Consider the following 23941-nt stretch of genomic DNA (forward strand, 5'->3'; position numbering starts at 1 on the left):
GTGACGAGCCAGTTGCTCGGCCACCATTGACCAGACGTTTTCAATTGGTGAGAGATCTGGAGAATGTGCTGCCCAGGGCAACAGTCGAACATTTTCTGTATCCAGAAAGGCCCGTACAGGACCTGCAACATGCCGTCGTGCATTATCCTGCTGAAATGTAGGGTTTCGCAGGGATCGAATGAAGGGTAAAGCCAGGGGTCGTAACACATCGGAAATGTAACGTCCACTGTTCAAAGTGCCGTCAATGCGAACAAGAGGTGACCGAGACGTGTAACCCCATACCATCACGCTGGGTGATACGCCAGTATGGCGATGACGAATACACGCTTCCAAAGTGCATTCATCGCGATGTCGCCAAACACGGATGCGACCATCATGATGCTGTAAACAGAACCTGGATTCATCCGAAAAAATGACGTTTTGCCAATCGTGCACCCAGGATCGTCGTTGAGTACACCATCGCAGGCGCTCCTGTCTGTGATGCAGCGTCAAAGGGTAACCGCAGCCATGGTCTCCGAGCTGATAGTCCATGCTGCTGCAAACGTCGTAGAACTGTTCGTGCAGACGATTGTTGTCTTGTAAACGTCCCCATCTGTTGACTCAGGGATCGAGACGTGGCTGCACGATCCGTTACAGCCATGAGGATAAGATGCCTGTCATCTCGACTGCTAGTGATACGAGACCATTGGAATTCACCACGGCGTTCCGTATTACCCTCCTGAACCCACCGTCATTGGATCTCGACCAGCGCGACCAGCAATGTCGCGATACGATAAACCGCAATCGCGATAGGCTACAATGCGACATTTATGAAAGTCGGAAACGTGATGGTACGCATTTACACGAGGCATCACAACGCTTCACCAGGCAACGCCTGTCAACTGCTGTTTGTGTATGAGAAATCGGTTGGAGACTTTCCTCATGTCAGCACGTTGTAGGTGTCGCCACCGGCGCCAACCTTGTGTGAATGATCTGAAAAGCTAATCATTTGCATATCACAACATTTTCTTCCTGTCGGTTAAATTTAGCGTCTGTAGCACGTCAGCTTCGTGGTGTAGCAATTTTGATGGCCAGTAGTGTATATATTCAACAGGAAATCTGAAAAAGCAATGTTATTTAATAATGGCATTAATCAAAGGCTCATGCCCCATTAAAAGATAAGAACATCAGTCGTGACTCACGCGACCTTGAAAATTGAGCTTAATTAGCAGCGTTAATATTTTCTACTCGCGCTGCTAGATGGCTACATCAGTAGTGTTCACAAGCAAACAATACACCTCAATTGTTGTAGATTATTGTCTTGGCTTATCCATGCAGTTACACGTCCATTGTATTATAGGTTGATAGTAGTGTCTAACGATTATTTGTAATGCAATGAGTGGATCCAAGTGTGATATTAACGTTGAAGAGCAACGTTGTTATTCGGAGAAACAAAGAGAGAATAACTGGAATGTTGTGATTGAACTGCTTCTTCATAAGCGAAAAAGCTGACACTTTTACAGAAGCTGGAAAATAATACCAAATTCTTTTTTTGTCTTTCGTGTTTGTGCAGAACAGCTTCCTACCAAAAATTTCGGTGCAAGATGCGTTTTTGTCTAAAGCAACTTACTATCAATGTATAAGGGGCGATCAAATGAAAAAGTGACGGATGAAAAAAAAAGTTAACTGTTATATTATTTCAAAAGTAATCACCGTAACTCACGCCGTTATGCCGGGGTCCAATGGATTTTAACTTAAAACGCAACATTTCGTCTCCATCAGCTGAGGACATATTTAAGGGGATCGTTAGGTTCATTGAATGTCCGCTTCACACCGTGGCTCGCTATCGGCCACAGCAAATTTCCGTTCCCTCGTGCTTCCGTGTAGTGGCTTAAGGTCACAAGTTTTGAATACGCAAGCGCAGCTGGCCGTTGTCGACTGCCGTCGCTGTTGCTGTCGCCGAATGATAAAGACTGCACGTCTTCCTCAGCACCGGAACCCAGTTGCCATTCAGTTTCACGGCCTCCAACTTCCTATTGAAGTTCCTGGCGTGCTTAACAATCTCTATCGACTCTCTGTATAGCCTGTCCAGCCAGTACTTGAGTCCCATCAAAATGAACGTGCTGGTCTCCTGCCAGCAAATCATGTTCCGCAACAACTGATCTGTCAATCTTCCCTATAAACTCCTGCTTTTTCCAGCGATTGGTGAACATCCTTGGCCGATTTTAGGTGATCTTGTATCTGCCGTGTGGGTTTGCAGGTTACCGCGATGTTCTGCTTTTTCAAGATTTTTCCCTCAGCGGTCAGTAACGCCCTTAATGAATGGCAGGAAAACGTACGATTTCACAGGCGCTTGAGCATCGCTGATTTCTACGCGATGGTCTTAACGCTCTTTTCAGCTCAGCGAACGAATAACCATTCTTGAGCATTGTACTGCTGAAATGTTTTAATTCCGCGTCAAGCAGCTCTGGTTCGCAGGATTTCCTTGCTCATCCGGCAACGTTTTCACGATGCCTCGCTTTTGTTGTAGGTGGTAGTTCGAAAACCGGTGTATGTAACGGTCTGTGTGCGAGTGTTTTCGGTAAAACGTGTGGCCCAAGTTACCATCCTTTTTCTTGAAAACTAGCATATCGGGAAAATTTAATCTTCCGCCTGCCTCCTCCTCCATACTAAACTAAATATTCGGATTGATCCCAATGAGATGTTTGTGAAAATCATACAGTTCCTCCCTGCCATGCCGCCACAAAACAAGCGTATCATCCACATAGCGGAACCAAATATTCGGTTTCTTGTTTGCAGGTTCCAATGTATGCTCAAAACGGTTCAAATGGCTCTGAGCACTATGGGACTTAACATCTGAGGTCATCAGTCCCCTAGAATTTAGAACTACTTAAACCTAACTAACCTAAGGACATCACACACATCCATGCCCGAGGCAGGCGGTATCAGTCGCGCGATTCCAGACTGAAGCGCCTAGAACCGCTCGACCACACGGCCGGCTCCAATGTCTGCTCCCCGAACTTTTCCATAAAGAAGTTCACTATAACTGGGCTTAAGGCGCTCACCATAGCGACACCATCCGTCTGTTTATAGAACTCATCGTTCCATTTGAAACTCGCGGTTTGAGGCAATATATAAACAGTTCTGCATCAGAAGGAGGAATCCGACTCAGCTGTTGCAGCACTTCATTGAGTGGAACACCAATGAATAGCGATACCACATCAAAACCAACTAATATATCGTCCGGCTGTACCACCATGCCGTTTAATTTAGTGATAAAATGTGCCGAATTCTTGATATACGAATCCGGTCGTCCCACATACAGTCGTACGATACGATAGCAATAGTAGACGACGGTAGTCGACAACGGCCATTTGCGCTCGCGTATTCAAAACATGTGACGCCAGGCGACTGCGCGGAAGTATGCTGAAGCGGAATTTTGTTGTAGTCAATAGTGAGCCAGTGTGTGAATCAGACATTCATAGCAGCTGCGATTCTCCCTGAAAGTGGCCTCTGCAGATGGGGACGAAACGTTGGGTTATAAGGTGGAATCCATTCGACCACGGCAAAAAAGCCCGGAACATTTTATTAATCGTGACGTTTGCAGCAGTGAAAGTTTACATTTTACAATCACCATAACTGTTAATGCATTGAAGCACTGTGAGACAGATGGACAATGTCTTCGTGGAAAAATGTTTGCAGTTGCACACTGATCCATAATTGCACCCAGGCGATCACATCTTCGTCTAAAGTAAATCGACAGCTACGAACGTCTTTCCTCGGGCTTCAAAAATATGGAAATCGCATGAGGAGAGATCGGGACTGCATGGACGATGTGCACGAGCTTCCCAGCGAAATTTCTGCAGCGTAGTCGAAACAACCTTGGCAACATGCAACAGAATGATGACGTTCATCAACATTGCTGAGGTTTTGGACTCGATGGCGCGCTTCAGTTTTTGCAAAGTGTGGACGTACCGCTGTGAGTTAATTGTGGCGAAGTGTTCCAGAAAGTCAATGAACAGTGGGCCCTTGCAGCCAAAGGAAAAGATCATCATAACTCTCCCAGAGCTGGGATGCCTGTTGTTTCGAGTAAGCCGCAGAAGTTTCGCTGGGAAGGCCTTACACATCCTCCATACAGTCCCGATCTCTCCCCATGCGATTTCTGTGTTTTTAGAGTCTTGAAGAAAGTGGCTGTCGATTCGCTCCAGACAAAGAGGTGCACGCCTGGGTACAATAATGGTTCCGCAGGCAACTGCAGACATTTTTCCACGAAGGTACTGACTGTCTTGCCTCACTATGGAATATACGTATTAACTGTAATGGCGATAACTTTTGAAATAATAAAACAGTTTCTTTACTTTCTTTCCATCTGCCTTGTTTTCCTTTTTTTACCACTTACATTTCTCTTAACACTATAAAACTGGAACAAGCACGGTACATGTCTGCCATGAGGGTGAAACCAAAAGAGTTCAAATGAACTGTGCTCATTTATAAACGATCATATAAAAGATGTAACACAAGACTACGACGAACTTCGTCTCTTCTCAGACACCTGATATTTGTTGTAAAACAATGCTTTAGTACTGTGAATTGTAGAGTTGTACGTGTTGTATTACACGCAAGCAAAATGTTACTGGGAATAAAAGGAAGTGGGCGATTTCAGTATGTTTTGCATGTATTTCTTTTTTTTAAATAGCATGTTTTTCCAGCATTACATTACCAAAATATAACATCAGAAATTCAGTCTCTCGTTTCACAGCCACATTTGCATCATATTGCAAGCAGGCTGTTTATGTTTTGTATGTTGGCAGCGCTATGTAGCGCTCTGCATTAATGACTCTGACAGCGCTGTGTGCACTATGTAAGAGACTGTCTGTGGCTGGTTGGACTCCCACTTGCAGGTAAACAGCCAGCAGTGATAGAAGTTGGGAATGAGTGTTCAGCAGCGATGGAGGTTTGCAATACTAGCGCGAGCGGACGGTCTGAATGTGTATCCGTCATGGAGATTTATTACTGATGATTATTTAATTTTTTTGAACTGGTTGTCACTTAAGGTAAAATCTGCTAAATACATTGTTTGCTCTGCAACAAAATCTTTCCTTTGCTAACCACATGCCTATTAGTAGTTAGAGCCTTCAGTAGTTACAATCTCTTATTTAGCTGGCAGTACTGGCGCTTGTATCGCTGTAGTTCGTGTCATGAAGATTTTCTGTGAGGTAAGTGACTTATATGTATGGGTTATTGTTAGGATTTCTTCTAATTCAGGGCCATTCTTTTTTATTAATTATTTGAAGTTAGGTTATCTTTTTTTGAGCAGTCAGATGGCGCTGCGCTATAATATTGTGGGTCACTGTTGAAATGAAAAGAATAAGCAAAGAGACAGTAGGTTCAGTGCGTCAATTTCATTCAGCAGTTTCAGAATTAAATAGCGTAGAAGCTTCACCTTCCCAGATACTCAGCAATTTAAGTAAAAATATTTTTTTAATTAAGAAGTTTCAATATAACAAAGCAATACGAATAAAGAAACCCATATGAAGTTATACAATTTAAACAGTTGTTGTTAATTTTCTACAAAAGTAGGTCGGTTGACTAGAGCCCCTTTAAAAATATACGACTCAGTTGTTATAATGTAGGCCCAACGGAGAGCGTGACGTACGTCGGTAATTCCCGCACACGGACTATCAAAACCTCACTGAAAAAAATCCGGATAAGTGCAGGTAAGACTCACGCACTGAGGATTCCGCACAAACTTAATTGTCTATATAGGTCATCTATCCCATGAATCAAGAACCTCGACAATTTTTGTCTGTTATCGATGTTGAAAAAATATCAAAATATGCGACATAAACGGTCATACCTTTTGACTACATTCAAGTAGAAGCTTAAATGTTTCCCACCGCCAAGAGATCGTAGACCTTGGTGTGTGACATAAATTTTATCTTGATACATCGGCTCATTCCTGAGAAAAAGGGGTCTTATTACTCAGACTGACGGACAGCAAAGTGATCCTGTAAGGGATCCGTTTTTACCCGTTGAGGTGCAGAAATCTAAAAGTGCCTCATAAACGGCTCTTACAATGTATTACAAACTCCTCCCGGTCTCTGCAATAGTTGGCGTCATTACCAACGCCGAAAAGTTATACGGAAAATAAGTGGATTCGGAAACACAGTGAAAATTGCATCTTAAATTGCGACAAATTACAGCTCCGCCTATCAACACTGTATTGAACTCATCTGCACTTTTTAACTGATGTTTCTCAACTAAAGTTACGCTATATAACAGTCTCTTCGTTGAGACAGCCTTTTTTGGATATCGTTGCGCTTCATACTTTCTAGGCCTGAAAGAAAAATTAGAGAGATTTCCGTTTTGTGCAATACACGGTTTATTACGTTTTACCGCTGTCTGTTTTAGCACTTTCTGTGCCATGTTCTGTGGGTTTTTGTTTATTGTTTTGTCTGAAAATTTATTGTTCAAGATAACATTTAGCGGAGGTTCATGTAACATTTGCCTTAAAGCTATTTGTAGCTGTGACTTATTTTTCAGTCCAACAAATGGGAAGTTGCACACCATAAAATGAAAACAGCATTGTCAGTACACCAGGGATGAACCGAATGTGGTTGCGTTGTTTTAATAAGGCTGGGCTTGTCCCCTTGTCAAACTTTACCACTAAGATGTAAATGCTTGTGTATATGAACTGTGTCTTTTTTGTACTTAAACTCTAAGACCATAGCATGTACAATATCGTTTTGAAAGTGCTCCACAGATGAAACCATCATCACCACCACCACTATTACTATGACTACATACAAGCTTTAGGGGTATAAATGCAGATATTTTTATTGGTGACTGATGACAGTGTACTGAACAACATTATATCAGTATTTACTTCGTTTGCAGACCAAGAATTATGGCTATTAGGAGTAGTATGTTTTTAGGTTGGCTATTGCCTCCAAGTACATGTAGCAAGAGCTAGGCGTTAAGGCTCATTTTTTCCTGGGCAGCAGGTCAGGTGTTGAAGTGTGTACACATGGGCGCGAAAGAGTTAGTTTATACTGGCAGTTTTAGTCCACTTAGTGGTGCAGTTGAGACCCTGCAGAAAACATGTGGTTGTGAATTATGCGATGTGTTTGTGGGATAACTGTTAGATGCAGAGGAAAAGAAAAGTGACACGCTGAAGTGGGTACATGTCAAGGTACCAATGATCTCAGTATCTGCACTTACAACCCTAACATCCTGTACACAAAATGTGGCTATCATCCGAAGAATGAGATCCCATGTCAATGATGGTACCTCAAAATGGACGACAAGTAAGGATAGTCGCTGCCTGACGCAGCAACGAATGAGAGACGTTGGTATAAACATGTTCTGTAGAGGTTCCATGCACTAACGCTGCTGGAAGAGTACTTAAGTCAGAGCGAAATGCTGCTAGCTCCACCCTGCATTCATTGTTTACGATGACAGCATCGTCTTACTTGATATTCAGCACTGCGAGTTGCATTTGGAGTCAGAACTCTATCGAAGTTTATAGTGCATTGCACAGCGAGATATGGCTATCATTTTGTACGGTGTCACGGGATGAGTTAGTGTACAGTGACAGTATCAAATACACAGACATTCCTGCGGACATGTAATGTTTCCAACTTAAGTGCATTATATTGTTCAATCCTTAATAAAGTGGTTCAACATTTTGTATGTGTTGCAGTATCCACTCGACCTCCTCCACAAGTAAATGTAGGCTTGCTAGCACCCACTACAGTGCTGACATGAATGTCTCAAGTGATTTTTCGGCGGTACTACACATATGTCGTTGATGTATGACAGTATACATACATATCTAAAGGCTGTGACTCGTGTACCCAGTTGAGCCATAAAATATTATATGTCTGTGCTGTGTTGAAAATTCTGCTTACAATTACATTTGGAAAAATAAGATCAATTTACAGTTTTCCAAAATAGTACTTCTAGCATAATTTTCAACACGGCATAGATACCCAAGGTCATCTCTGTAGCGGAACGGTCAACATAGCTGACTGACCACCTGGTTCCGGCGGAGGTTCGAGTCGTCCCTCGGGCATGGGTGTATGTGATTGTCCTTAGGATAATTTAGGTTACGTAGTGTGTAAGCTTAGGGACTGATGGCCTTAGCAGTTAAGTCCCATAAGATTTCACACACTTTTTTTTTTTTTTTTTTTTTTTTTTTTTTTTTTTTTTTTTTTTTTTTTTTGACTGACCACCAGAGGAATTGGGTTTTGTTTCCCACTATTGCCAGGGATTTTCGCTTGGTGGAAAGATTGGGATTGGGTACAATCAGCCTTGTGATGCCAGTTGAGAACCTTCCTGCATGAGAAGTAGCGGTTCTGTAAAGCCACCAATGACACGGAGAATGGTGCGCTGGTCCTCACCCCTCCATACCACATCCAAACGGTTCTGTAAAGCCACCAATGACACGGAGAATGGTGCGCTGGTCCTCACCCCTCCATACCACATCCAAACGGTTCTGTAAAGCCACCAATGACACGGAGAATGGTGCGCTGGTCCTCACCCCTCCATACCACATCCGAACGACGCCAGTGGCATAAGATGACATGGTGGTCACTCAGTCCTGATTGGCCCGTCTGTTGTCAGAAAAGCGGTACTTATGCATGTATAACAGTACAAGACTCAAATGACAAAAATATGTGTCACAGTCTTTAGCTATGTATACCACCATATTAAGGGCGATCAAAAAGTTTACATTCGGAGACCAATCAGGAAAAATCGCTGTGAGCATTGAGGCAACCATCCCACCAATGCACCAGGTTTAAGATACACATTTAAGAGATGGAAGGCGTGATAACTATATGCGGTGAGATCAGGACTGTGCGACAGGTGCTCTATTGTCTCTCACTTGAGTTGTACAACTTCTACTTTACGACTTTCAGGATATGGAGACATGTTTTCATGAAGCAGCAGCACCTCTTGTCGCAGTTTTTCCGGATGTTTCACCTTAATTGCACGTCATAATTTTTCCAGCGTTGCTCAGTACCGTTCCCCAGTGATGGGGACAAGAGGTTTCTTGAAATCTATAAGCAGTGGGCCCTGGTAATCAAAGAACAGAGTTAGCATCACCTTTCCAGCAGATAGATGCTTGCCTCTTGAACTTCGTGAGACAAGGGAACGATGGATAACACCACTTCATCGTCGACACTTTCGACTCCGATTCCCAGCGAAGGCCCCAGCTCTCATCGTCAGTGACAGTGAACTCAAGGAACGTGTTGCCTTCAACATTGGAATGCATGGGATGCTTCAGGCAAACTTTCTGTTTGGCATTCAACAGCTGGGGTATCCACAGTAGCCTGACTCCTGCCGGATTATGTGTTGTGCAGTAACGAAGTTGATGCCAAGATCCTTTGCTAGTGCACGAATGGATATGCGTGGTCTGTCCTAATTGCTTCATCAACTGCCTGCTTGTTGTCCATAGTGAATGAGTCTGACCTGCCAGATGGACTGGCGTCTTGTGCAGAACTGCAACCAGCGTGGAACTTGGTACACCATTACACAACTATGGTTTTCGACAGACATTCTGCCTCATACAGTCTTCGTTCTCCAGTGGATGAATGCTGGTGTTTGTTCTTCAGCAGCCAACAAAAGAATAACAGCGCGATGGTCCTGTTTGGATGCTTTTGGTAATAACTGAAGAAAGGATTTTAAGGTGTAGCGCCTTTCCGGAAATATACCTACTTTCACACTGACAGGTCAACACACACACTTGGAGGCGGGAAATGGAGCAAAACAAGCAAAGTTTCATGCACCTTTCTGTGAGATTACTGCATGTTGCATCTTTTTTCTTCCATCCCATGCTTAAGCACCTTTCCACCCATTTTTTATCTGCGTTTTTAATAGACTGGACATAATTTTTTCTGTTCTTGAACGGTGTTTTAAGATTTTGTTCAATCAATAAATATTAAAATATGATTGAGGAAAAGCACCCCCGAACAACAATCGCCAACCTCAACAACAATAGTCAACTTCAGTAACAAAGATCAACATCCAGATTGAGATTTTCACTCTGCAGCGGAGAAATCAGATAAAATTTAAACAACGATACTGCAACAGTTGAAATTAGGTTCAGTTAGTCCTGCCGTGAATTTAACGGTCCCTATCTATCGCCTGTGTACTGTCTTGTTGACCGTGTTAGTGTTGTACCAGAATGGATTTTTCACAACAAAATCATGCTAAAGGTTAAGAGAGAGAAATCGTGTGCACTTGCAGAAGAATACAAGACGTAGTTTATAAAACTGATGACATCATTCTGCGACAATAAGCATCAAAGAAGCAGAATAAACCAGCACCTCCAGAACAACAAATATTTAAAGAACAGTGCAAGCCGTAAGCTGAGTAAACTACTCTGACACACGCCTTCGCTTCAGGGGTCTAAAGCGCAGCGGTCACTGAATGAGTTTAGTGCGGATTTGTTATGGCATCAATCCAGTCAGGAATTTCAGTCCACTAGGTAAACAATCCTGGATTCAAATCATTTCCTGAGAAGTACACACAAAGGGTAATACTGGATGAGAGCACTCTGAGAGAAAGTTACGCACAGCCAATTTATGAGAACGTTTTAGAGAAAATAAAAGAGGCATTCGGCAAACATGAAGTGGGATCTGTTTTAGATGAAAATACTGATGAGCTGCAAAGATATGTTTTGAATGCGTTGGTTTTTTCATTAACTGGTGAATGGGTAAAGCCTATGGTATTTAAAACGTGAGATTCGAGAAGACAAATGCCTGCATGATAATGCAATCTTTCAACGACTCATGTATGAAACTGTGGTCATGGGACATACAATACAAAATAGTCAGGTTTGTGGAGGCTGATCAAACACGCTACATACTTTCGGCTTTCTAACAACTGAAGGGCATCTACAACCTCAACCATGTGACATGTATTGCTCATGGTCTATGCCGTTTTTGCGAAAGTATCAGGCAGCATTACTGCAGGGTAAATGACATCATTACTACTCTGAGGAAGGTTCTGGTAAAGGCTCCTAGTCGTGAAGTTTTCTAGCAAGAAATGACAGGTTTCAACCTTCCACAGTTTCCTGTTATCACAGGGAGGGAAATTTTGGAAATTTGTGGTAAGTTCTATGGGACCAAACTGCTTGGTCATCGCTCCCTAGTGTTACACACTATTTAATCCAACTTTAACTTACACTAAAGACAACACACACACCCATCACCGAGGGAGGACTCGAACCTCCGATGGGGGGAGCCGCGCGAACCATGGCAAGGCGCCTGAGACCGCACGGCTATCCTACACAGCCACAGGGAGGGGTACTTGCATAAGATGAGCAGTTTTCTCGTGCGAAAACTTTGATGAAACCAGGTACTTCATACACGCTCTATGCTCAATGGACGCAGCAGCCATCAAGCAGGCCCAATAATCAGTCAACAACAAAGACATAGAGTTTGAACTTTTTTCCAGTTTATGGCTAGAAGTATGGAACAAAATGGTTCAAATGGCTCTGAGCACTATGGGACTAAACTTCTGAGGTCATCAGTCCCCTAGAACTTAGGACTACTTAAACCTAACTAACCTAAGGACATCACACACATCCATGCCCGAGGGAAGTATGGAACAGGAAGATACCCTAATAACTGGTACAATAGGACATACCCTCTGCCGTGCACCTCACGGTAGTTTGCAGTGTATAGATGTGGATGTAATTGCAGATTTCCCTGATGTGATTCAGAGTTTGGAAGAAATAACACCAATGGTCAGAATGACGTCAAATTGCAATGGAATATTATCGGAGAAGGGGAAAAACGTATGGCAGAAGAAAAATAAATAGTTACAATATGTAGCAATAGATGGTGCTGTAAGCATCATAATTTAATAGTGGTCAACTAGAAATGACAAATGAATCGTACAACAACGCCTAAGGTGTACGTTTGACGTTAAAACAAATTGTGCATGGCTGTACAAGTGTAAGACAGTTATCTAAGCCCATCCACCGTGGCAAGGTCACATCACAACGAATGCGGAAAATCGGTTTTTAACTGTCCTGAGGCCAGAAACCGCATAAAACGCATCACTCACATCGGTTTTAAATTGTCCTGAGGCCAAAAACTATGTAATATGCGTCAATCAAAATCAAATCAGATTATTAATTTCCGTGTGACTGGCGCAAAACATGTTCAGTATGCCGTCCACCGTTTTCTGCAACAAGTTGAAATCGAGAAACAGCGTGTTCCACAACTGATCGAAGTGTTCCCGAGGTCACGTTCAGAACGTGTTGCGCAGTGCTTCCCTTCAATGCAGCTAAGTTTGCAATCGGAACAGTGAACACAACATCCTTCAGATAGCCCCACTGCCAGAAGTCACACGGATTAAGAGCAGGTGATCGGGACGGCCAGGCTGTAAGGAAACGGCGGCTGATAATTCCAGCATTTCCGAAATGGCGCTTCAGCAGCTGCTTAACTGGAACTGCAATGTGCGCGGGTGCGCCATCTTGCGCAAAAATGATCCCATCCACACATTCATCTGTTGGAGAGCAGGAATGACGTGGTTGCGCAAAAGACATTCATAGTGCCTACCAGTGACGGTACAGGTAACAGGACCAGAAGCACCAGTCTCTTCGAAAAGTATGCCCCTATGATAAATGATGCCGTAAACCCGCACCACACGGTGATGAATTGATACTGGTTGATTTGCGCGTGGATTTTCCGTTGCCCATATTCGACAATTCTGTGTATTGACATATCCTGTCAGATGGATGTGGGCTTCGTCTGTCCACAAAATCTTCCATGGCCGATCACTGTCCACTTCCATGCGAGCAAGAAATTCTAAAGCAAAGGTCTCTCTTGCTGGCAGGTCAACAGGAAGCAACTCATGCACATGCGTTATTTTGAATGGATAGCAAAGAAGGATGTTTCGTAGGATTTTACGCACCGTGCTCACGGGTATGGCCAATGTTCGGGCAATCCTCCGCGCACTACACGTTTGCACACCACCACTCGTCTCCCCCTGCATTGCTGAGGCCACTGCTTCCACTGACGTCATATCGTTTCCTCCCTCTACCAACGTTGCACACAAAAAGAACCCGTATTTTCGGATTTCCGAATTTTTTTCCCGACCCACGGCAGTCATCGGAGCAACGCCTTTTTTCAAACTCTTCAGTGTCCGGAAGTTCTGCATGTCCACAGTCATCATTCTTGTAATACGAGGGTCACTCCAAAAGAAATGCACACTATTTTTGTAAAAATACAGTTTTCGTTCTGCATGTGTGGAAGTTTTACAGTGTGTAGATACATACTTCCCGCTTGTTTTCAAACTTAGTTCAACCCGATCCCGTGAGTGGTGCCGTCACAGCATGTCTTCAAGATGCCTGCTATAATTGACGTTCTTCAGAAGCAACGTGCTGTCATAGAATTCCTGTGCTGTGAAAACGAGACAATGGGAAACATCCACAAGAGATTGAAAAAGGTGTATGGAGATGCTGCTGTCGATCGCAGTACAGTTAGTCGGTGGGCAAGCAGGTTATGTGATGAAAACGGGCACGGCAATATTGAGGATTGTCCTCGCAGCGGCAGGCCTCGTACTGCACACACTCCAGACAATATGCAGAGAGTTAACGAATTGGTGACTGCTGACAGACACATCACAGTGAACGAATTGTCACGCTACGTTGGGGTAGGGGAAGGAAGAGTTTGCAGAATACTGAAAGTGTTGGCGTTAAAAAAGGTTTGTGCCAAGTGGGTTTCCAGGATGTTGACACTGGCTCACAAGTAAACAAGAAAAACGGTATGCAGAGAACTTTTGGAACGGTATGAGAATAGTTGAGATGAATTTCTTGGAAGAATTGTGACAGGTGATGAAACATGGCTTCATCATTTTTCACCAAAGACGAAGAGGCAATCAATGGAGTGGCATCATGCAAATTCACCCAAGAAAAAAAAATTCAAAACCACACCTTCTGCTGGAAAAGTTATTGCTATGGTGTTTTTCGATTCCGAAGGACTATTGCTTGTGAACATCATGCCAAGCGGAACCACCATAAATTCTGATGCATATGTTACGACACTGAAGAAACTTCAAACTCGACTGAGTCGTGTTCGACCAAATCGGCAGAACCAGGATGGTTTCCTGTTGCACGACAATGCACGGCCACATGTCAGTCAAAAACCCATGGAAGCGATCACAAAACTCAGATGGACAACACTGAAACACCCGCCTTACAGTCCTGACTTGGCTCCACGTGACTATCATCTTTTTGGGAAACTGAAAGACTCTCTTCGTGGAACAAGGTTTGAAGATGATGACTCCCTTGTGCACGCTGCCAAACAGTGGCTCCAACAGGTTGGTCCAGAAGTTTACCATGCGGGTATACAGGCGCTGATTCCAAGATGGCGTAAGGCAGTTGAGAGGGATGGAAATTATGTGGAGAAATGAAAATATTGTTCCTAAAGGATGTATCTACACACTGCAAAATTTTCAAACATGTAGAATAAAAGATGGATTTAAAAAAAATAGTGTGCATTTCTTTTGGAGTGACCCTCGTACAGCTTTACAAGCAGAGCGCGATCCTGCTTTGAGACAGTCATGGCGAACGTCGCGGACGCGAAAGGATGAAAAGCCGCGTACCTGGCATGTTTATACCAACTTCAATGGGTCGTTAACATGTCAGGTGTTTTCATTTAAGTATTCTGACTCATACAGCGCCATCCATTGATCAATTTTCACAAACAAATGGCTCTGAGCACTATGGGACTTAACTTCTGAGATCATCAGTCGCCTAGAACTAAGAACTACTTAAACTTAACTAAATTAAGGACATCACACACATCCATGCCCGAGACAGGATTGGAACCTGCAACCGTAGCGGTCGTGCGGTTCCAGACTGTAGTGCCTAGAACCGCTCGGCCACTTCGGCCGGCGATCAATTTTCACACTATTTTTTATTTTCTGCCATACGTTTTCCCCTTTCTCCGATAATATTCCGTTACAATTTGACGTCTTTCTGACCAGTGGTGTTATTTCTATATTGTTTTGAAAGTTGAACTTTAATTACTATCACCCTGTATATAACTCCACTTTATGATGAGCAGTCATAAAATTTTAACCATCATCTTAAAAAAAATAAAGTACATAATTCATTTTTTGTTTATTTGGAGGTGCATATGTGCAGTCCTGGTATACATTTAAATCTTCGCACCTCAGCTGGCCCGTCACTTCACCAGGGAGAAACTATACACACTCACGCTACAAGGGTACGACGGACCGGCATATTCTGCGGAAGAAAAAGCGGAACTGATGGCCCTCACAGTTGCAGCGTCATTCACACCGAACCTGGATCCCTCAGATCCAGCGTTCACACTTGAGACCGACCAGGCGGTTACATGCATCTTGGCCCAACCATCGCGCAACGACATCCGACAGGCTAGCACAGCTGAAGTCAAATGGACCGCCATGCATACTACAGCTAGGAAGGCCCCTGGTCACGATGGCATTCAAAACCGTGTCCTTCAGGAGTTCACGGATAAAGCAGTAGAATACTTAACACACATCACGATTGCCATTCTTAAACACCAACACTTCCCCGCCTTTTGGAAGACGGCCAAGGTCCTGATGTTCAGGAAGCCGGGGAAAGACTACTCCCTCCCACAAAATTACCGACCCATCAGCCTGCTGAGCGCGCTCAGCAAGATCGTTGAGAAGGTGAACTAAAACGACTCACTACGTACTGCGTTACAAACGATACCCTGAGGCTGGAGCAATTCGGATACAACACAAACAAAGCCACTGAGGCAGTGTTCCTGGACATCGAAAAGGCCTTCGACCGTCTGTGGCACAACGGCCTCATACGCAAACTAAGCGAAGCAGGGTTTTCTGATGGGCTCATACATCTCATACACTCATATCTCACGGACAGGAGTGCACGACATGGTGTACAGGCTGTAGTACCCCAAGGAAACATCCTAGAGCCCATACTCTTTAGCCTCTACATTAATGACCTTACAGCTACACGCAACACGATGGTAGCAATCTAGGCGGATGACACTGCCATCCTCGCGCAAGATTGGAAACAGTCTAACATTAACTCATGACTACAAACTGCACTCAGAGCGGCAGTGCCTTGGTTGGTGAAATGGCGTGTTAGAGTAAACGTCGACAAGTGCGAAGCCGTTCTGTTCACTAGAAGACCTAAACTAATGCTCAAACATCAACACTGCAACCCAATAACACTGCATGCACGCCCAATACGCTTTCGTGAGAGGGTAGGATACCTTGGTGTCTGGCTGGTCCAGAAACTACTCAGGGGGGGACCACATTCCACACGCGACCAAAAAAGCAAAGGCGAGGCTCAAACAACTCGATCCTACGCTTAACAGGCGTAGCACACTGAACAGGAGGGTGTCCAGGTCCATGTACACCACACTTATTAGACCTCTGATGACGTATGCTGCTCCAGTCTGGGGATAAACTACGCCCACACGCCTGCGCCGTCTGCAACTCATACAGAACAAAGTACTCAGAATCATAAGCAATGCTCCGCGTTACACACGCACCGCGGATCTTCACTGGGAATATCGGCTAGATACCCTCTTGCAGGTATTCATAAAACTCACCGCACGACTGTACAAAAACACGAGACACTCGCGTAACCCGTTTATTCTTTCTCTGGGGAACTATGACCACAACCATAGATGGAAACATAATAGACCAAAACCACTATTAGCAAGGGACTAAACATCTATGGTTCATAGCACGCTAACACAACAGTACTGGCGAGCCGCTACAACACAGCTACTACTGCCAACCCCAGATGCTCGACCCGCCGAAAAACAGGCAATCGTAGGGAAGCCTTTCTATACACAACACGCAAACCAGCCCCCCCCCCCCCCCCCTACACTGTGAGCTGATCTATGGCTGATCGCCCACAAATGTATGACGACTTAGGACTGTTACAGGGACGCAGCCGCTGCAGCAGGCTCAGGAGAATTCACAGGAGCCCAGCTGCAGCGCCCGGACTGACCCATCTACAACGAGCACCCGCAGTGACAAAGGTAACGAAGCACGATACCTCGCACTAACGTAACCTCACTTTGCATGCACTGTCGCAGCTATCAAGCCGCTACTGCCTTACTACCCGTCCTACTGCCGCAGAGGTTTTCTTTCCCTTGGCGCTTGCCTTGGCACTTTTTTCCCCTCTGCCCTTACAAACCGCTACCCTCCGATCGCTTTCGTCCATTTTCTGTCTCCTGATGGACCATGTCAATGAGTAATCCTACCCAGACGCATGGACAACATCACAGCCCGCATCCTATGACTCCTGATTCGAAAACTAATATGTTATACGGAGGTGACAGTAGAACTTTTGGTTTGGTCACCACGTCGGTGTGGGCGTGGAGGGGCCCCATCCTACAGAAAAAAATCCTCAGCATAGTAGCACGCCGCTAAAAGAGTCAAAACGAAACAGCGCAGGCCATTGATAAAGCGGAGCGTCCTGTGGCAATTTGTTTTCCACGTCTGAAGTGGAACAACGTTACAATGATCCATGAGGAGGTGGTGGAAGTGCACTGTGGATTTCAGTAACACAGTTAGTTTCCGATTGAGTGGTTGTGCCTACATAATGTGAACAGCCACGGTGGCAAAATTCTGCGCCAGATGCTTGATGGAATCAACATGGTTATGGCAGGGGTAGCTTGCGCCAGCCAGTACTCTTACATAATTGTCGAGATGTTACAACTGTCGATGTCCTCCAGCTGTTGAGGACTCCAAACTATAGAGATCTGAGAACTGACAAGGTCTCAGAACCAATAAGATATAAAAACCGACGAGATATAAGAACCGTCGAGATAACAGTAACATCGCGATATCAAAACTGGTGAGATCTCCATAAACTACCGTATACTCAGAAAGCTACAACTGCCATTTGTTAACTTGTGTACATTTAATGTTGTGTCCGAGTGACGCATTGAAAATATAGAACCGCGAATGTGGTAAGGTCAGCTCTATACGTGGCTCTGGTAGGGACGTTACAAACACGTTCAAGTGAGTGAGCGTTTTCTGGGACAGACAGACAGGTACAGATTTTATTGACAGGACAACAACGGACAAATTAGTCTGTGGCGAACTTCTTGGCCCAGGCAGTATAGCGGCGCACGAGGGAGCGACGCACAGTGGGCCTGGCGGCGGCGAGCGCGGCCCGCAGGTCCTGCAGCGACAGCGGCGGCTGCAGCCGGTCAGCGGGCAGCGCGGCCACGGCGTCAACGCCCCTGTCTCGCACGAGCTGCCGCAGGGCCGCCATGGCCGCGCAGCGGCACGCTGCAGCCACATCCGCGCCCGAGAACCCCTGCGTACGCGACGCCACCTCCGCCGCCGCGTCCACACCTTCCTCGGTCGCCACACCGCGCAGGCACACCTCCGCCAGCCGCCTCCGGGACGCCTCGTCCGGCAGTGGCACGTGCACCCTCCGCTCGAACCTGTCGAAGGCGCGTTTACACTCACTCAAAAGGCATCTTTTCATATACGGGATGGTCCATCTGAAGTTTCGAATGAGATTACCTCGAAAACTATATATCGAGTAAAAAATGAGGGCAAGACAAGTTCGTAAGCTCAAAGGGGGACGTCAAATGATACTACAATTGACCCCCAGCCCCCGCCCCCTTGGGTTGGGTGGGGGTCAACTTTTAAATCTTAAATGGAAACCCCCATTTTTTGTTGCAGATTCGGATTCTCCATAGAAAAGTAATCAAGTTTTGTCTGAAACATTTTTTTAAACAATTGACAGGTGGTGCTGAAATGGAGAAAAATTAAAATTGGGGAAGAACTCCGATTTACTGGGTGATCAAAAAGTCAGTATAAATTTGAAAACTGAATAAATCACGGAATAATATAGATAGAGACGTACAAATTGACACACATGCTTGGAATGACATGGGGTTTTATTAGAGCCAAAAAAATACAAACGTTCAAAAAATGTCCGACAGATGGCCCTTCATCTGATCAGAATAGCATAACAAATTAGCATAACAAAGTAAGACAAACCAAGATGATGTCCTTTACAGGAAATGCTCAATACGTCCACCATCGTTCCTCGACAATAGCTGTTGTGAACAGCATTGTAAAGTATGTCTGGAGTTAATGGTGAGGCATTGGCGTCGGATGTTGTCTTTCAGAGATGTCGGTCGATCACGATACACTTGCGACTTCAGGTAACCCCAAAGCCAATAATCGCACGGACTGAGGTCTGGGGACCTGGAAAGCCAAGCATGACGAAAGTGGCGGCTAAGCACACGATCATCACCAAAAGACGCGCGCAAGAGATCTTTCACGCGTCTATCAATATGGGGTGGAGCGCCATCCTGGATAAATATCGTACGTTCCAGCAGGTGTTTATCAGCCAGGCTGGGGATGATGCGATTCTGTAACATGATTGTCATGCGCAGTCACTGACGTTTTGCTGCCCAGCTCCATCTGCCGGACACTTTGTGAACTTTGGTTTTTTTTGTTCCTGTAAAACCCCATGTCATCCCAAGCATGTGTGTCAATTTTTACCTCTCTATCTACATTATTCCGTGGTTTATTAAGTTTTCAAATTTCAACTGACTTATTGATCACCCGGTATTTAGAATGATCCGAGAAGGACGTATCAAATCGATAGAAAATGTGCACCAATTCTTTCACCACGCAAAATTAAGCTACTTTTTTACAAAATGTATCCTACCCGCCACAACGTTTGATGGAGGGGGGCGCAATGGTATTAAAATCTCGTTAGGGAACTCTTCACAATTGCATTACTCACCCGACTGTGTCGCTACCGTGGCCAAAGTACGAACTACGGCTCAGTATACAGGTCGGTGCAATGCGACCAGACGTCACATCATTTTCAGATTGTGAACCTGGAACATCAACTGACGAAAGTAAATTATTCTCTAGCGAAATATGGCTCACTATCCTCCTACAGAGATTGTTGATACAATTGTATGCGGATCGTTTCCCAAACAGACGACGTCCAAGCGAAAACATCGTTCGAAATTGCACTCGAGCTTGAAATGGATACATGGACTGTCCACCTCGTCATCGCGAATACAATGAAAATGACGCTCGTACCCTTACCGTTTTTGCCTGTGTTCAACTGGATCCCGAAATGAGTTGTCGTGCGATTCAGAGACAAAGTGGAATAACAAAATCAACTGTTTTGAGGATTTTGAAGGCAGATAAATATCATGCGTGTCATATCACACTGACTCAGGCATTAACGCCGAAAGATATGCAAATACGTGTGCATTTCTGCCAATGGGCCTAGGAAATGATAAGAGGTGACAATGATTTTTTCAGATACGTTATGTTCACCGATGAAGCCACATTCAAAAACAATGGCAAATTAAATGGTTATGATTGTCATTATTGGTCCCCTATCAATCCCCGCTGGCACAGACCCGTTGACAATCAACACGAATGGTCGTTAATGGTCTGGTGTGGAGTTTTAAACGGTTACTTGATAGGACCGTATTTTTTTGACCAAAATGTTTACAACTTTTCCACGATGATTTGTTGGAGCTAATGGGAGATGTTGATTCACTGAAAGAGTGTAATAGCAAGAATGACCTGGAAGTCTTGCTCAGTTCTTTCAGTTTGACATCTGTCACTGATTTTCCTACTCGGTTAGTAAAGGACAGCAGCACATTGATAGATAACACTTTTATATACCAAGTTAAGTTTAAAAACATAAATTCTTGTCCTGTTGAGAATGGCCTTTCTGGTCACGGTGCTCAGCTAGTTACAGTATATGACATAGCTCCATTCAGTAATTCAAAACTACCCTCCAAAGTTGGGCGTTCAATTAATGATTCAACAATTAGAAATTTCAGGGAAAATCTTCAGCGGTCAGACTGGGATGAAGTGTACAAGGAACCCAATGCTAATTTAAAATATAACTTATTTCTTCCTACACTTGTAAGAGAATTTGAAAACTGTTTCCACAAGAAAGTAGTTAAATCTAATTATAAGAAACCATGCAAAAAACCTTGACTTACTAAAGGAATAAAAATATCTTGTAACCACAAAAGGGAACTGTATCTAACAACAAGAAAGAGTAATGACCCAGAAACAGCCAAATATTATAAAAACTACTGTGTTACATTAAGAAAGGTTATTAAAAAGTCCAGAAGCATGTGCATCATGTCTGAGATTAATACCTCTGATAACAAAATCAAAACAATTTGGAATATTATTACAAGGGAGACAGGGCAACCAAGAGTACAGCATTACCATCAAAGCGAATGGAAACTTGACAAACAACAAGCCAGAAGTCGAAAACATTTTCAATAATCATTTTTAAGTGTTGTAGAGAAAATAGGATCTAAATGTTCATTAGAAGAAGCAAGGTAGTTAATGGGAGAAGCCACACCCACACAATTTAACACAACTGAAATTCCACCCACCTCTCCTTCTGAAATTAGGAAGATAATAAACTCTCTCAAGAATAAAAGCTCACATGGAATTGATGGCATTTCCAGCAAGATAATAAAAGCTTGTTCCCAGGAGATAAGTAGGATTCTTAGCCACATATATAATATCTCTCTGAAGCAGGGTCTTTTCCCAGATAGACGGAAGTATGCCATTGTTAAACCACTGCATAAAAAAGGGGATACGTCTGATGTCAACAACTTCCACCCATCTCTCTTCTGACTGCCTTATCCAAAATTCTTGAAAAAGTAATGTATTGTACAGTAGCTTCACACCTTTGTAAAAATAAAGTTTTAACAAAATGTCAGTTTGATTCCAGAAAGGTTTTTCACCAGAAAATGCTATATATACTTTCACTAATGAAACATTAAATGCTCTGAGTAACCGGAAATCACCCATTGGGATTTTTTGTGATCTCTCAAAGGCTTTTCAATGTGTAAATCATGGAATACTTCTAGATACGGTCAAGTACTATGGTATGAATGGAACAGCGCTCAAATGGTTTAAATCAGACCTAACTGGAAGAGTGCAGAAAGTTGAAATAAGCAGTTCACATAATATGCAAAAAACTGGTGATTTCTCAAATTGGGGAACAATCAAGAACGGGGTGCCACAAGGTTCAGTCTTGGGTCCTCTGCTGTTCTCAATATACCGGGTGATAAAAAAGTCAGTATAAATTTGAAAACTGAATAAATTGCGGAATAATGTAGATAGAGAGGTACAAATTGACACACATGCTTGGAATGACGTGGGGTTTTATTAGAACCAAAAAAATACAAATGTTCAAAAAATGGCCGACAGATGGCCCTTCATCTGATCAGAATAGCAATAATTAGCATAACAAAGCAAGACAAAGCAAAGATGATGTTCTTTACAGGAAATGCTCAATATGTCCACCATCATTCCTCAACAATAACTGCAGTTGAGGACTAATGTTGTGAAGTGCACTGTAAAGCATGTCTGCAGTTATGGTGAGACATTGGCGTCGGATGTTGTCTTTCAGTATCCGCAGAGATGTCGGTCGATCACGATACACTTGCGACTTCAGGTAACCCCAAAGCCAATAATCGCACGGACTGAGATCTGGGGACCTGGAAGGCCAAGCATGATGAAAGTGGAGGCTGAGCACACGATCATCACCAAACGACGCGCATCTGTCGGACATTTTGTGAATTTTGTTGTTTTTTTTTTGTTCTAATAAAACCCCATGTCATTCCAAGCATGTGTGTCAATTTTTACCTCTCTATCTATATTATTCTGTGGTTTATTAAGTTTTCAAATTTATACTGACTTTTTGATCATCCAGTATATTAATCATTTGCCATTCTATATTCACAGAAATGCAAAGCTGTTACTTTTTGCCGATGAAACAAGTATAACTATCACACCCAACAGACAAGAATTAACTGATGAAATTGTAAACGGTGTTTTTCAGAAAATCATTAAGTGGTTCTCTGCAAATGGGCTCTCATTAAACTTTGACAAAACACAGAATATACAGTTCCACACAGTAGATGGAACGACAGCATTAATAAATATAGACTTCGATCGTAAATCGGTAGCTAAGGTAGAATATTCAAAATTGCTAGGTGTAAGCATTGATGAGGGTTGAACTGGAAAAACACACTGACGATCTGCTGAAACATTTGAGTTCAGCTACTTATGCTATTAAAGTCATTGCAAATTTTGGCGATATACATCTCAGTAAATTAGCTTACCATGCCTATTTTTATTCTCTGCTTCCTTATTTCATTGCACAAAAGCGTGTAATCAGGATAATTGCTAAAGTTCATCCAAGATCACCCTGCAAACACTTATTTAAAGAGCTAGAGATCTTCACTGTAGCCTCACAATATACATATTCACTTATGAAATTTGTCATTAACAACCTGAACGAATTCAAAAGCAATAGCAGTGTACATGGCTACAAACTAGGAGAAAGGATGATCTTCACTACTCAAGGTTAAGTCTAGCTTTGGCTCAGAAGGGGGTAAATTATGCTGCCACAAAAGTCTTTGGTCACTTACCTAATAGCATCAAAAGTCTGACAGATAGCCATATAGCATTTAAAAGGAAATTAAAAGAATTTCTTAGTGGCAACTCCTTCTACTCATTAGATGAATTTTTGGATATAGTAAGTCGGTAATCCCCCCCCCCCCCCCCGCAAAAAATTAAAAGTATTAAGTGTCATGTAATATTTTGTGTGATGTAATATCTTGTATAAACACCTTTCATTAACCTGACACGTTCCACATCATTACGGAGTGTCTTATTCATGATCTATGGAACAAGTACTAATCTAATCTAATCTGTTGATTTAGAAACTAGGCAACGAATGTGGTTCCAACAGGATGGAGCAGCTCCCCATTATGCTAAAAATGTGCGGATCGTTTTAAATTTACGGTACCCTGGTCGGTGGATAGGAGTGGCAGACCAATTCAGTGGCCTCCACGTTCACTAGACTTCTGATTTTTTTCTTGTGGGGTTATTCAAAAAATATTGTTTATGA

At 43.4% G+C, this 23941-nt stretch overlaps 1 protein-coding gene across 1 annotated transcript in view; it reads right to left on the reverse strand.

The window, feature by feature from the left end:
• Nucleotides 1-18079: 18079 nt before the first annotated feature.
• Nucleotides 18080-23941, reverse strand: part of LOC124565812 (katanin p60 ATPase-containing subunit A-like 1) — a 143769-nt gene continuing 137907 nt past the window's right edge. The window contains exon 7 of the mRNA XM_047131020.1: nucleotides 18080-18443. Coding sequence (XP_046986976.1) covers nucleotides 18080-18443 — 364 coding nt within the window. The remainder of the gene's footprint in view (nucleotides 18444-23941) is intronic.

This window comes from Schistocerca americana, chromosome 1 (genome assembly GCF_021461395.2).
Source record: "Schistocerca americana isolate TAMUIC-IGC-003095 chromosome 1, iqSchAmer2.1, whole genome shotgun sequence".
Lineage (NCBI taxonomy): Eukaryota > Metazoa > Arthropoda > Insecta > Orthoptera > Acrididae > Schistocerca > Schistocerca americana.